Consider the following 15,666-nt stretch of genomic DNA (forward strand, 5'->3'; position numbering starts at 1 on the left):
GTGTCTGGTAGGGGAGCCGGAATCGGGGGGCTCCGGGTCTGCGTTTCTCCACTTTCAGCCCACTCAACCAAACTTAGTCAGATGATATTCAAATGTATACCTGACTCCCAATGACAAGTGCATTTCTGATACAGGATATATTTTGCTGTAGTTACTGATTTTATTTTTCCACAAACACATGTACATTTACGTAGAGTGATAATCAATCAGTGCAACATTAATCATTTTTGATTTTATACATTTTATTTGTAATATCTTGATCCTTATTTCTGGTAAATTTCAATTTTACATGATTAAAAATAAAAAGAATAAAAGGTGATATAACAATATTCTACAATTCTTTTGATGCTGGTTATTATTATGTTTTGGCCGATAACTGTTAAATGGCAGATATTAAAATTCTTTGCTATTTAAAGGAAAAATTCTAATTAATTATCCAATATGATGCAGGTAATATCCACTATTGTTCAAACGTTTGCGGTTGGTAAGATTTTATACGTTTTTAAAAGAAGTGCTCAAAAATTGAAAGTGGTTGAATATAAATATTACTGACCATAAACATTTCCATATAAAAATCGGTAATATTTGCTGATAACCGGTAGGGTACAGATGTATCATGCATCCCTAAAAACTATCTGAGCCATACTGACTTTATATATTTCAGTACCAATTCAACACAACCTAATTCATATTCATGAGCACAGCCTTATGTAGTGACTTCACAACCCGCCAATCCTTCTCCCAATCTAAAACTTGTTCCGCAGCACTGTGCTCTCAGCCCTCTGTAAACTCTAATTTACCCTTTATTTCTTCTTGTCACTTCACGTCCTATTAAGAGACAAAATGACATGCTTAAATGTCTTTTAGGACCTGTTTCAGGTTCTTCTGCCAGCTCTAGGGAAATAGTGGAACTGGTTAGAGTGTGCTATTTAGATTCCCCCAAAAGCCCCAGAAGTGTCCCGTCGGTGGCATGCTATCTGTCCTTTTGGTTTATTTAGATGGAGTGGACTGATTAACTTTGTGTGCTCTTTAGAACAAAGGCACCCATTCTTCTGCCTGTGCATTGTTTGGCAGTTGGCTATGTTGCTCTGCTGACGTCACAACCCATAGCATACTTGGCATGGCCGGCAGTCTGAACAAGAGCTAAAGTAGGAGAGAGGAATAATGCTGCCGTAATAAAATGCTCGACAAAGGCTAGATAGATTTGCCGCTCTCCTCTCACTTTTTCAGTGACCTCTGTCTGCTTTTTTAGGATGTAGAAAAAGTGGGAATAGAGGGGGAAATCTGTTGGTGAGAGTTGTTAACCTTAAGGAACTAACCTTAATGGGCACTGAATGGTATTTAAACATGCTCTTGAGAGTACCAGATGGGCTCTTCTTCTGGCTATACCTTTTATCGCACTCCACTTTCCTTCTTCTCTCTCTCGCTCTCTCTCTCTCTCTTTGTTTCCTTTCGAGGGAACTCGCGCTGCGTTGATGACGCTTTGGGAACGCCCCTGCATGATTGCGTCTGAAGCACTTGTGTCAACTAGTCCAATGGCGAGAGTGAGCGTCACGGGCGGGTGATGTCAAGAACAGGAAAGGATAAAAGCAGATCCTGTCTGACCGGCGTTAGCTTCTGTGCCTCACCAAGCGCTCTGTGTTCATACTGTCTGTCTTATTTAATGTTGTCTGTCACTATATCATTCACAAGCATAGATGTTATGGCGAGCAAACAAAACTTTAGATCGTGTGTTCCTCCCTGCCCGCGTTTCATTACGGGTGGGGATACACACGATTTATGTGTTGTTTGTTTGGAACGGAGCATGATCTGTCATCGCTCGAGGGCACTGACTATGAGCATTGGGAGTTACTTTCGCTTTACTCGCTCTGTTCTCGCCTGTCACTCGAGGGTGTTCAGGCTCGCGTTCCTCGCAGTACCGGCCCCGTTGTTGCAGAGGCAGCACGGAAGCTGGTGTTGTGGGGTTTGCAAATGGATCTCGTGGAGGGGTTAGAGACGGGCTCCGCCTTTTCTCTGCCTTCACCCAACACTTTCTCTCTGGGATCGGGAGGTCGCGCCACGGCTTCTTCCGCCCTGGTAGAGAGCCCGGTGTTTCAGCAGTCTATCTCTGAGGAGGTAGAGGTGCTGAGCATCGATGCGGGGGAATAAGAACTCACCACCCTCATCTATGAAGAGCATGCACGGTCATGTAGCTCTATATAAAAATGAAAATAAGGGGGCGGGCTGTGTTCATTTATTAAATTTCCCGACGTGGATGTGCACTATCGGGAGTTTTCCCCCGCTGTTGTAAACGTTTTCTTAACAAAAAAAAAGAAAAAAGAAAAAGAAAGACTATGCAATAAGAATCGATTGGCTGAGGCAATGCATAGATTAAGAGTACATAGTGTGTTGCAAGCTATGAATTTATGAATATTTTATTGTATGTTGAAACTATTTTAATATAGTTCAGCCTTTCATCCAGACTATGTTGACTTGTCTGGTTGATCTTTTACTATGTTTAATTTTGAGGAATTAAATAAGTTGGCTGCATTTAACCCTCTGAGGTCTGAGGTGTTTTCTGGGCCCTGGAGGTGTTCTGACATGCTCTGACATTTGTGCTTATATCTGTTACTTGTGACATTTTTATGCCAGCAGCATGTATGTAAAAGTTTGTAAATTTGAGATAATGACATTTATGCGTGGTTTAAAAATAGAAATAAAAAAAAGTCACTGAAATAAGGTCATGAAACCCATACTGATTATTTCTTCATAAGACTTTTGAAATTGTATCACGTAGCCTAGAATATTTGCTTAAAAACTATGCGAAAATCATCCTGCGTACTCATTCAGATAAAACAATATATTGACTTAAAATTTGTAAGACATGTTTTGTGTTAGTGACTTGACATGTGACTGTGAGGGAACTAGAACAAATAATGAGTAGAGATTTAAAAAAGAATGGCTTTTTGATTGTATGGATATATTTACAACACAACTTAATCCAAAAATACACAACACAGGACAAACAAAGCACATTATTGAACACACTGATCTAAAGACTTGAACAGTCACACACCATGTTTGTTGTGCTTGTAGGCATATACATGTAGGGCTGCATAAAATAATAATAACAATAGCCTATAGCAGGCGGCCTATAAATTGTTAAGAACACTTCAGTACACTACACTAGAGAAAAATATATGGAATATCATATGTTACTTCAAATGTTTCCATTCGTTATGACGTTATAAAATGAGATTGGAGTAAAAACATGAAGCCTACAGGATAGAGTGTCGTTTCCTGTGCTCCCCCTCAGAAAGATTGGGGACTGGGATGGCATTCTCAACCGAAGCCTTTGAAGCAGAAGATGGATCTGGGGACCGTTGTTTCTGCGAAAAAGACTTCGGCCAAAGAAAGGTCCTGACGCCACTGTTGCACACGGTGCCACCCTTGGTGCCTCGGGTTGCAGCGGTCTCCAGCGAGCACACGGCTCAGTTTCACAACAACGCTGCGTTAAACTCGAACCCTCTGAGGGGGTTCAAAAACAGTCAGTTCGGTTGTTTCCTGCCAGTATACTTCAGGTCACCGAAGTGGCTGTTCCAATTACATCAGAGGCCAGTCTCGAGAGGCTGGTACCCTTAGTAGACTATCTGACAGAATGGAATAATCTGCCAAATATATCTCAGTGGGTCCTGCAGATCATAGAGAAAGGCTACAGAATCCAGTTTGGTTCTCGTCCACCACATTACAACGGGGTGTTGCTCACGTTAGTGCATCCCGAGCAGGCTCTGGTAATGGAGCAAGAAGTGAAAACTCTATTAGCAAAAGAAGCTATAGAGCATGTGTATTCACCCGACAGAGAATCAGGTTTTTACAGCTGTTACTTCATTGTTCCGAAAAAGGATGGGGGGTTGCGTCCTATACTAGATCTTCGTCAGTTGAATCGTGCAGTCAAGAAACTCAAGTTCAAAATGCTGACACTCAAACAGATCGTGACTCAAATCAGATCCGAGGACTGGTTTGTCACGATAGATCTAAAAGACGCATACTTCCATGTTTCCATTGTCCCTCAGCACAGGAACTTCCTGAGTTCCAATATCGGGTGCTTCCATTCTGTCTAGCTCTATCACCCCGCACGTTCACCAAAAGCGTAGATGCAGCTCTGGCCCCGCTCAGGCTGCAGGGCATACGCATTTTGAACTACATAGACGTAGACTACATAGGCTGATTCTAGCGGAGTCAGTCTATCGCCTGCTCGTGTAGCTGCTATCCTCACAGCCACGAAAGAGTTAAAGCTAGGCCAGTCACTCACTGTGAAACAGTTTCAGAGACTGTTGGGCCTCATGGCAGCAGCATCCAATGTGATACCCTTTGGCCTGCTGTACATGAGACCCTCCCCGAGGGGAAAACCCACTATCCCAGGGTCCAGTGTTAGGAACTTTTTGCTATAGAGTTTCGCTCTTATCAGATGCTTCCCTCACTGGCTGGGGAGCGGTGATAGCGCTCAGCTCAAGGTCTGTGGAGGAATCATCATCTTTCGTGGCACATAAACTGCCTGGAGATGATGGTGGTCTTCAATGCGTTGAGACACTTCCTACCAGACCTGAGGGGCCATCACGTGTTGTTTGCACAGACAACACTTCGGTGGTCTCCTATATAATTCATCAAGGGGATCTGCGTTCACGTCTACTATGCAAACTGGCGCACCAGATTCTCTTGTTTTCCCTAGGGAAGCTGCTCTGCCTGAGAGCAATTTATATTCCAGGACATCAGTAGGAGCAGACATCCTGTTGAGGCTGGGGCTGAGGCCCGGGGAATGGAGGCTCCACACAGAGGTGGTGGAGCACATTTGGGGGGTTTATGGCCAGGCACAGGTGGATCTGTTCGTGTCTCAGGATACGACGCACTGTCCTCTTTGGTTCTCCCTCACACACTCAGCTCCCTTGGGGCTGGGCGTTTTGGTATAGATATGGCCGAGGCTACATCTGTACGGTTTTCCCCGATTACTCTGCTCCCAGGAGTTCTGGAGAAGGTCCGCCGGGATTGTACATACTGTACATACTGTACATACTAGTACATACTGGCCGAGCTGACTGATTCTCGGACCTGGTGTCCCTCCTCGACAGCTCTCCCTCGGAGATTCCAGTCAGGAGGGACCTTCGGTCTCAATTGGGAGGGGTGACCCCCCCCAGCCCAGAGATATGGAACCTGTGAGTTTGGCCTCTGAGGGGGCCCAACTCATAGACTTTGGTCTCTCAACTGAGGTTGTGGAGACCATACTTCACTCAAGAGCTCCCTCCACGAGGAAACTGTATGTATTGAAGTGATGGATTTTCACTTCATAGAGCGGATCTCGGACAGTGGGGCCCAGTTAACTGCCCGATTGGTACAGTGCTGGAGTTACTGCGGGTTTGTTTTCCGCAGGGTTATCCTCTTCCACACTGAAGGAGTACGTGGCGGCCTTAGCTGCCTACCATGTCCATTTTGGTGGTGTATCCCTGGGGGGAAACCCGTAGGTGCACGTTTACGCCTTGGTGCTTGTAGGCCAGGACAGGGGTATGGCGGCTTAGAAAGCCTTATTACGTAAGGAGGTATCCCTGCAGGATGTGGTATGCGGCAGGCTGGTCCTCTCACAAGATCACAGGTGCTCTTGTCTTAGTTGTGCTCTCAGTATTTAGAAAAGCTCTGGTTCGTATGGCGTTCGGGCATTCTCGTTCCCACAGCGTCTCGGCGCAGCTCGAGGTTCTCTTGAAATGTAATGTCTCGGGTTACGAATGTAACCCTGGTTCCCTGAAGAGGGAACAAGACGCTGTGTTGCCCTGCCATACTCCCTGCATGCCTGTGAGCGACTTGCTTCAGCCTATCAGAAGCTAGTGACTGTTTGTTCCAGGTATGCTTTAAAGTTTCCTGGTCGATGACGCAATTGGACTGATTTCATACGTGCTTCATGACGCAATCACGTAGAGGCGTTCCCACAGCATCTCGACGCAGCGTCTCGTTCCGTCGTAACCCGAGATGTTTCTTCACCATTTGGGTTTATTACATCCTAAACAAATGGTCATTAATTGTAGAATTAGAATGGGGTGTCAAAACTTCACTAACATACAGACCACAGCTGTTACAACAAGAGAAACTTAATTTACATTAAGAGTGGTAAACTGTAACAGGATAAAAGGTTTAAGATTTGGATGTTCTGGGTTCATTCTGTTGCCAGTGAACCCAATGTGCTTTGTGTACCTTGCCACTGCTTTGCTGTAATAAACTTCATTTTTGAGATCTTCGACGTCCACATCATTTTTTTCCTTACAATCTGCTGTATAGCAGAAACAAACTTGCATTATTTTCCTGTAAAGCTGTTTTGAAACTATATTATATAATATTATTATAAACAACATTGTAACATTTTATAAGGATTTTGTCACCAATTAGAGTTGGGGGAGAACTTCTTAAATGTCCTAACCTGTTGAATGTGTTGTATTTCATAATAGCTGTTTGTAGGTAGCACAAACATAATTATTTTGGTGAGACTTTCAGCATATTAAGAACCACTTTAGATAGCAAGCAGTCTGTTATAACCTCAGGCTTCCTATATCTTTATCCCTTCAACATCCCTGTATTTCTTAATGACTTCACCTCAAAGAGAGTTGAAAGGTGGCCAAAAAGACATGCTTACTAAAAACTCATTATTCAATATCTTGAAAGAGCAAGAATCCTCCTTCCCCCCACATTAGTAGTCTAGACACCTAAGCGACAAGGGAGTCAAGATAGCTGACAAATTTTTGACACGAGAGTTCTGACAGGAACAGCAAGAGCGTCTATTCGGTAGTTAATCTTAATATGCATCTAATGAGAACAATAAACGTGACCTGCCACGGGACTTGCCCGTGGCGTCTCACCTCTAGTGAATATTTCATATGTCTGGAGACGCCATGGTACACACAGGCGACGACATTGAAGCCAGAAAAGGTATAATTAATGAAGCTCTACATGCATAGTGCATTTATCATACCGCCGCTGCTTTGATTTTGCATTCATGAAGGATGCGAAAGAGTTGATTGCATTGTCTGTCGTGTTAATCTCATTTGCTTGTCTCTTCTTCTTTTCCTCCAGCATATGTATGATTGAAAGCTCCCAGAGGACGTCCCGCAAACCAAAAGAGCTTGTGCAGCCCGACAGCACTGCAGCAAGCACTTCCATGGCATCCTATTGCAATCGCATGACCTTTATGGGTTTTCCAAGGCAGCAATGAGGAGTCTGTTGCTTAGTAGATAAGTCCAGGGACACTTAGGGCTTAATAAATCGATGTTGCCGGATCGCTGATGGGTCTGATGTATCCTCACCTCTGAATCTCAGGATACAATCAGCCCTGTGTTCTCTGATAGAGGAGCTAACGTGGATTAGTGATACCAGGGCTCTCAATGGCTCACTGATAACAGCAGAAGGTCCCTGTGTCTTGACAAGCCACTCTTTGTGTAGTGGCATGGATCGAACTACGCCACTATTTGCAGACATAAATAGTTAGAGAGGAATTAAGAAGCGCAGGAGTTAATTAAACGTCTTGCAGCAATTGAATGGCGGTTTTTATTGAGTGTTTTCTCAGAGCCAAATCGTTTCGTTGTGGTAAAACTAAACTGATTCAACAGACATGCCTAATAGATTTGCCTACCATGATGTGATTTTCAGTACCTGTGGTGGTTTACTCAAAAACATTATTCATTATTTTCTTTATTTAAAAGAAAAGTCTTTATTTACATACCTTGATGTTTTTTTATGTAATCTTTTTATTAATGAAACACAAAAAGGTAATAATGAAAGTTAATGAGGGATGAGGCTGTCATGCTCCACAACACATACATAACAATACATAACAAAAAAAGTAAGAAGTATAAAAGTGCTACATTTGACATATGTGCTACATTGTTTGCCTAAAAGTTTTTTAGTAAGTCATATGTAATAAATATTGTAAACAAATATACATAAAGAAATACAACAAAATAATCAATTAATACAATAAAATAAAATGTAAATCATTATTCACTAAAAATCTTCTCACAAGATCAAAATTGAAATTTTGTTGTTCATTGAAAATTGTCACATAATGGATTCAAATTTGTCATTATTTACTGAAAACATTCACATGAGAGATAAGTTAAATATTTTTTTACTGAAAAATCTTCACATAAGTGAAAAATTAAATAATTATATACTGAAAATATTCACATAATAAATAGAAATTTTAATCATTATTCACTGAAAATCTTCTCACGAGATCAAAATATTAATTATTCACTGAAAATTGTTGCATAAGATATCAAAATTGTATTCATTATTCACTGAAAATCTCATGAGAGAACATAGGATTAGTGAATGAATTGTTCTTTTGAGTCAAATATTTTTGATTCACTGAATCGTTCATTACAAATCGAAGATTTGGTTCTCGAGTTCTCAACTGTTTGTTTCTATTGGTCCCAGTTAGCAACTCATTGAAATAAAAGATTATTTGTGAATAATACATTTTTGTCTGTGCCTCACCAAAAAATATCAAATGAAATAAAAGGAATATAAGTTATATTGACTACTTTTATGGTCCTTTTGCATCTTTTTTAAGTCCTCAGTCTGTCAGGGTTCTGTCACTTCTGTCGAGTTGATTTCTTGGTTTTGTGACAGAGCTCTGACACTCCTGTTTTGTTATGTCTTTGAGTGGGCGCGCGGCTTTGAGCGTTCCCGTGCGCTCTGTCTTGTCGTTTGAGCGTGTGGTTTCGAGTTCGCTCTGGCCGTACACTCTTCTGTCCACGTGTGTTGTGTTTTGTGTAGCACGCCGTTCGTGTTTACATCGCCCGCGTGCTTTCATGTCATGTTTTGTCTTGTGCTGTGTAGCACACAGCTTGTGTTTTCCACTAGCTGTGTGCTTTCATGTTGTCATGTTTTGTGTGAACACGTGGCTTATGAGTGTTCTCATGAGCTGCATGCATGTCTCGTTTTGTGTTAGCACATGGCTTGTGATTTGTTTTACTGGCCATGTGCTTGTGTTTTTGTCATGCTAGGTGACACATGGCTTGTCATGTATGTTTCCTTGTGCCATGTGCTCTCCTGTTGATTGTCTAGCCCCTCCCATCTTGTTACCTGATCAAGTCAAGTCAAGTCTTCCCCCTCGGGGTAGTTTTTGTTTGTATTTTGTTTTATTTTTATTATTAATAAAAGCCTTCATTTCCCTGCAATTGAGTCCTCGCTTCATCTCAAACCCTGACACAGTCACTTCCGTTATATTGAAAACATTTTTTTTTTTACCTTTTGTGTTCCATGGAAGAATGAAAATCTGGTTTGGAAAGAAATACGTTTTTTTTTACTGAAACTTACATTTCTTTAAATTTCTTCACTTTTAAGCTTATATAAACATGTTATTAGACCCAGATTAAGAGCCTCCATTATCTACTCCTCGCTGCCATCTTTGTGTCAACGGGTTTCTCTGTATTCAGGTCTGCGACTAGAGTTTATAGTTTTTTCCCTGTTCTGTATTTCAACCCTCTGTAGATGGTGCCAAACACTAATGCTCTTAGATACAAGAAGACTTGTATCATGCTATAAGGCCTTCTGTGGAAATAAATGATTGAGGGAGGGACAAAACAGACTCCCATGATGCAGTGCTGAGCTCTGTGGTCCTGTGCTCCTCAGATTTACTGCCCATACTGACACTTCATCACTTTACCCCCGCTGTGTGTGTATGTGTCGTTATTGCACAGTAGGACTGCCAGGAGTTACCGTCACACTCACAGAGGCATAAACACACACATGATTTGTTCGAGTTCAAGATGCCATAAGTTGTCTCTAGCCGGTGTGGATCCCAGAGCTGTTCTCACTACTGCTGTTAAAATTGAATGAGTAAAATAATTGTGCTTTGGTTGATTGTTGCCGCTGTGTTCATAAATCAAACATGTTCTTCCCCGCCCTATGATGATACTTTGTGCAATGACAAAGTGGTTCAATAAAACCGTACCTGCATTCACAGACTGCAGACTGTTGAGTTTGTTTGTTTCTTCAGAGGGACTGTATAAGTGCAACGAAGTTCACTCTTTCTTTTTCTGTTTCTCTGTCTATCTCTCATAATCCAGTGGATCAGTTTGTATGCACAGCTCCTGCCGTCGCAGATATTGTCATCCTGGTTGATGGATCTTGGAGTATCGGAAGAATCAATTTCCGTCTTGTTCGCATGTTCCTTGAAAACCTGGTCAATGCCTTCGATGTAGGAATAGACAAAACCCGGATTGGTGGGTCCAATGAGTTCACTCTTATTCACTCGTAATAATTCAATCACTGTTTTGACCTAAAAATAGATTTACAGGATCATTTATTAATTTAGACGACTTTTCAATTGATCTATAAAGTGCCAATGTGTTCCCTGGATGTGTTTTATGTGTTTTAGGACTGGCCCAGTACAGCGGAGATCCACGAATTGAGTGGCACTTGAATGGCTTCAGCACAAAAGATGCAGTAATAGATGCTGTCAAAAACCTGCCTTACAAGGGAGGCAACACTCTCACAGGTAATTTGCTGTGTTTTTCCAGACTTCTTCCATTGTTCTAGAGACAAGAATACGTATATTGTGCCTGGTGAAACTGGTCACAACCAGTTCTATCATTTTACCGATGTACAAATTCTACATTGGTGTAGGGTTAAATTCACATAAACAAATGCAGTATTTTACTTTGTGTGCAGTTTATTAGTGCAGAAACCTGCGTTTCATTCACTAACTGGCCAGTCCAACATGACCAGGCACTATAGGCGCTATTTAGTATTTCTCATATTTGCGACTTTATTTATTGTGCTTTAATTATGACTTCACTTTTGTATTTGCGACTTTATTTCTTGTACTGTTATTGCGAATTAACTTTTTTTAATTGCAACATTGTCACAATTGCACCTTCTTATCTCAGAATTGCAACTTTATAGGTCACAATTGTGACTTTTGCATAATTGTAATTTTATATCTCACAATTGTGACTATTTCTCAATTATGCGTCTTTGTAATACGCAATTTCAACATTTTTTTGTATTTGCAACCTTATTTCTTGTACTGTAATTGTGAATTCAACTTTGTCCCAATTGCAACTTCATATCTCAGAATTTCAACTTTATATCTCACAATTGCAACTTTCTCATAATTGTGACTACACAATTGTTACTATTTCTCATAATTTCATTGTTTTCTCATAATTGCAACTTTATAACTGACAATTGCAAGTTTATTTATCTTATTTACCACTTTATTTCTTTTACTGCAATTGCCACTTTTTGTAATTGTAACTTAATATCGTACAATTGCAACTTCTAATAATTGTGAGTTTATTTCTCAAAAATATGAATTATAAAGTGAAATTTGACTTTACTTCTTATTTTGAAATTCTTTAATTTAATATTTTGATCTGTCTAGGTCTTGCTCTTACCTACATCCTGGAGAACAGCTTCAAACCTGAGTCTGGGGCTCGTACCGATGTTCCCAAAATTGGAATCCTGATAACCGACGGCAAATCCCAGGATGACGTTATCCCACCTGCTAAGACCCTGAGAAGTGCTGGAGTCGAGTTATTTGCCATTGGTATTAGAGGATGCCTCATGCATCTTTGTGTATAAAAGTTCATCTACTTTCATTTATGCAGTATGTAGAAAAAGTATCCACCCAGTGTTAAATAAACATCCTCAGGGCTGATGTATAAATGTTGCTGAGCTTTTCAGGGGTCATTTGTGAATTTTATCACTAATAATTATTTGCAAAAGATTGTAGACTGTCAACACAGATACATTATCAACACTTGCTGTCTCCTATAGATATTCCAGAAAAGTGGGAATATGACCTTTTTGAATATGTTTGGTTGTGCGTAGGTGTGAAGAATGCTGATGAGAACGAGCTGAAGGCCATCGCCTCTGAACCAGAGGACACACACGTTTATAACGTGGCTGACTTCAGTATCATGAGCACCATAGTGGATGGTCTGACCAGGAAGGTGTGTGATGGAGTGGAGCAACAGGACAATGAAATGAATCGTGAGTGTTTTACCTGCTGTTTAAACTTCCATTTCTGATGTGTGGAATGGGATCTAATGTCTCACGATTCCCTCATTGCCAGGAGATTCTGTCACTGAAGAGACTGCGTCCCCACCCCAGGACTTGGTCATTTCTGAGGTGACTGCACACAGTTTTCGTGTGTCCTGGACTCATGCTCCTGGAAGTGTGGAAAGATATCGGGTGGTTTACCATCCAACCAGAGCAGACATTCTGGAAGAGGTGACCAATCAAAGACTTTATCCTCTATCACAGCTTTCAAATCTGTTACTGTCAGGGTTGCGCAGGGGACTGAAGACGAGGACACGGGCACTGCAGTATAGTTGCTTTAATAACAAACTAAACTTAACAGAAACAAATGAAAACTCCAGGAACTCAGATCACACAACCATACAAAGACGACGACCAACAAACACTGAGGGAAAACACAGGGCTTAAATGAACAGGGACTAATAGGATAATTAACAGAACACAGGTGAAGGGAATTACTAATTAAACAGACCGGGGAAACACTGACAGGACTAAACCAAAAACACAAAGACAGGGGTGAACAAGATCACAAAACTGAACTAATAACAGGACTAAACCAAAAACACAAAGACAGGGGGAAACCAGATCACAAAACAGAACTTAAACACATAGAAACGTGACAGTTACTCAACTATTGTGTAGTTATTTAGCAGTGCTACAGGACATCCCTTATTTAGTTTATTTAAAACCAAACCTACCAACTAAAAGCCACCACTTAAATACAGAGGACCAATAATTGGAAAATAAATAAAGGAATAAATGACTTCATAAAACAAATATAATTAACTTTTAATTAAATTTAATCCTGAATTTATTTTTGTATTACTTTTTATTTCTTTTACTTTTTTTACTTCATTTATTATTATTTTTTGTATTGGTTTAAATATTTTTTTGTCTTTTTTTCTTTCTTTCTTTCTTATTATAATTTCTATATAGTTTTTGCAGGTTTGGTCCTCCATACTTAAAGGGATATTTGGTGCAAAAAAATACATTTCTGCCATCATTTACTTACCCTCATATTGTTCCAACCTATATGTCTTTTTTTTTGTCTTCTGCGGAAAGACAAAAGACAATATTTTGAAAAATGTTTCTCTTCATATAAAGAAAGTCAATGGGGTCCAAAACAACATTAGACCCCACTGACTTTTATTCTATTTTTAGAGTTTTTTTTAATATATCTTCTTTTTTATATCTTTTCTTTTATATCTTTTGTGTTCGACAGAACAAATAAATAAATACAGGTTTGGAACAACATGAGAGTGACTTGCCTTGCCTTGCCTTGAGAGTGAATAAAAATTGACTGAAAGGGTAAAAGTGTTTAGGAAGATATATGACCTTATTGTCAGAAAGCCTACTATTCATGTCAACTGATGTTCGAATGTTCAGCAGTCAATGTTTTAGAAGTAATTTTTGTTTTCTTCTTTCTTTAAAATAAACCACTTGGTTTGATATTTTGTTATCAAGAGCAATGACAGCCTTACATTTTTAACTGTGGCTTAAATGCCAAAATACTTCTTAGTGCCAGTTTATTATGCCTCTTTTATCTCCTTTCCAGTTTTTTGTGATGGGTGTCAGCCCAATACTATAAATATTATGTGCTGCACTTTGCCATGTTATTGAACACTGTTGAGGCTTTTGGTCTTATTTTTCATAATCATTCTCCAAACTGCTGTGCTGGGCGTCACAAACCGCTGTTGTCTTGCTGTACAGATTGTGGTGGGCGGCAGGGAGAATTCAGTCGTCCTGCAGAATTTGAACTCTCTGACTGAATACGAGATTGCAGTGTTCGCTGTGTACCGCAGCGCAGCGAGTGACGCTCTCAGAGGCAACCAGATCACATGTGAGTCATCCTCAAAACTTGCCACAACCAACATTGACTACAGAACATCTCAAAACACATGTGTTACAGGCTTGTGTCCTTCACAATTTCACTGTCAAACAGTATTACCCACAAACCACATGCCTATATTTTTCCTAAATACCCTTTACTGTGCAATTCTATCAGCACCTTCTTATATACAGTTTATTTCTTAACCACTACTTTATAGCAAACGCCTGTCAGTCATCTCAGCAAGACAGGACTGAATTCTGCAGTATTTAGTGGATGTTTGAAGTCTTTGATTTGTGGTAGAAGATAGTGTTGTGGTAAAGGCTATCCATGTGTGCTTGTTTCCAGAATAAAAATCTTGTCTATTTCTGTCCCACTCCATCAGTCATCTTTAACTTTCACACTTTCCCAGAATCCAACTCAGAATGCACTTCTTCTGATCAGAAATGCACACGTATCCAGGCACTGAAAAAAGTACTCAAGACAAACATTCACTGCAGAAAATTGTTTTCATAATCAGTATTTTTCCCCAGTAAAACAAGATACTCTGTCTAAGAACATTAAATTAAAAGCTAAATGGTGTCAGATATTAAAACTTGTTTTAATGCTGAAAGGTTTGTTTAAGCTGTGCCCTCTACTGTACTGCTGTGAATCTAGGTGTCCCCAAAGAGTCTTAATTCGCCACTGAACGTAACGCAATATTGTAATGCATTACATTTAAAAGTAACTTTCCCCAACACTGGCTCCCATATAGCTACAATACACTTTGTAACCTGTAAGCTAATGAAAATGTAATGCTGAACTTACTGCCTCAGATGCGACCGTTCGAATGACTGACAAAACCCAAATCTCTGACATTCGCTGGTGAAAAACCTCGTAACTCCATTTGAACTTGTAAAATGTTAATAATATAATGACGCACGCAAGTGCCACAATACTAACTTTGACAACATGGTGTTTAATTATTTAATAGTAGCGGTTCTAAACTATCCTGCACTTTTCTCTGGTTTCAAAACGCATGCCACGCTGGATATTACCTGCCATTCATTTTCATAATTCTTTTCAATCTGTTGGTGACATATCCTCGGGGAAAAAACTCCTAAGATCCAAAAGCTAATGCCAGCGACTTAGCCTATGATGACTTGACAGCTGAGCGCAGGCATTTCACTCACGTTGGATGCATCAACGTCACATTTGCATAGGCTGTACTATTTTAAATTCATAATTGGTTGACTGCCAAATTAAAATATTAGACAGAACGATAAAATAACGTTACTAACCGGTTAATGGTAATTTCAAACAAGTGTTTCTGTTTTGTTTGTTCCTGTTAAAATGTTGTTTGTTTTTGTTTTTTAATCCTTGAACCGGTTCGGAGCCCTGACGCACACACATGCAAACACAAACAAAACACGTTTCCCTGTACGTCTATGTTAAGTATAAATGTCTGATTTGTATGTGTGCATCTCAGTGGCTCTACCGACAGTGAGTGATCTCGAGCTGTACGAAGTGACAGACGACAGCATGAGAGCCCGCTGGAGGGATGCACAAGGGGCTTCTGGGTACATGATCCTTTACGCTCCACTGAGCAGTGAGACTACAGATGAAAGAGAGGTGAGGCTGCAAATTGTCTTTGTGAGTGTGCCTGTCCGTCTTTGAGCAAACGTTAAGCCCGCGCTGGCATGATGACACTTCCACCAAAATAGTAGCTTCACCGTTACACTCTTTTCATGGAAGCTGTAGAAGAAGAATAACAATCATCACGTTTGAGTTCC

General features: G+C 40.3%; 1 protein-coding gene across 10 annotated transcripts in view; it reads left to right on the plus strand.

The window, feature by feature from the left end:
- col14a1a (collagen, type XIV, alpha 1a) overlaps positions 1 to 15,666 on the plus strand; it is a 166,406-nt gene that overhangs the window by 33,678 nt on the left and 117,062 nt on the right. For all 10 annotated transcript variants that reach the window (XM_056234439.1, XM_056234440.1, XM_056234438.1 and 7 more), the window contains 7 exons: positions 10,089 to 10,244; positions 10,400 to 10,519; positions 11,408 to 11,572; positions 11,857 to 12,018; positions 12,101 to 12,258; positions 13,777 to 13,906; positions 15,363 to 15,505. In XM_056234439.1, the coding sequence (XP_056090414.1) occupies positions 10,089 to 10,244; positions 10,400 to 10,519; positions 11,408 to 11,572; positions 11,857 to 12,018; positions 12,101 to 12,258; positions 13,777 to 13,906; positions 15,363 to 15,505 (1,034 nt within the window). The remainder of the gene's footprint in view (positions 1 to 10,088; positions 10,245 to 10,399; positions 10,520 to 11,407; positions 11,573 to 11,856; positions 12,019 to 12,100; positions 12,259 to 13,776; positions 13,907 to 15,362; positions 15,506 to 15,666) is intronic.

This window comes from Rhinichthys klamathensis, unplaced genomic scaffold (genome assembly GCF_029890125.1).
Source record: "Rhinichthys klamathensis goyatoka isolate OS25496 unplaced genomic scaffold, OSU_Roscu_1.1 h1tg000395l_1, whole genome shotgun sequence".
Classification (NCBI taxonomy): Eukaryota; Metazoa; Chordata; class Actinopteri; order Cypriniformes; family Leuciscidae; genus Rhinichthys; species Rhinichthys klamathensis.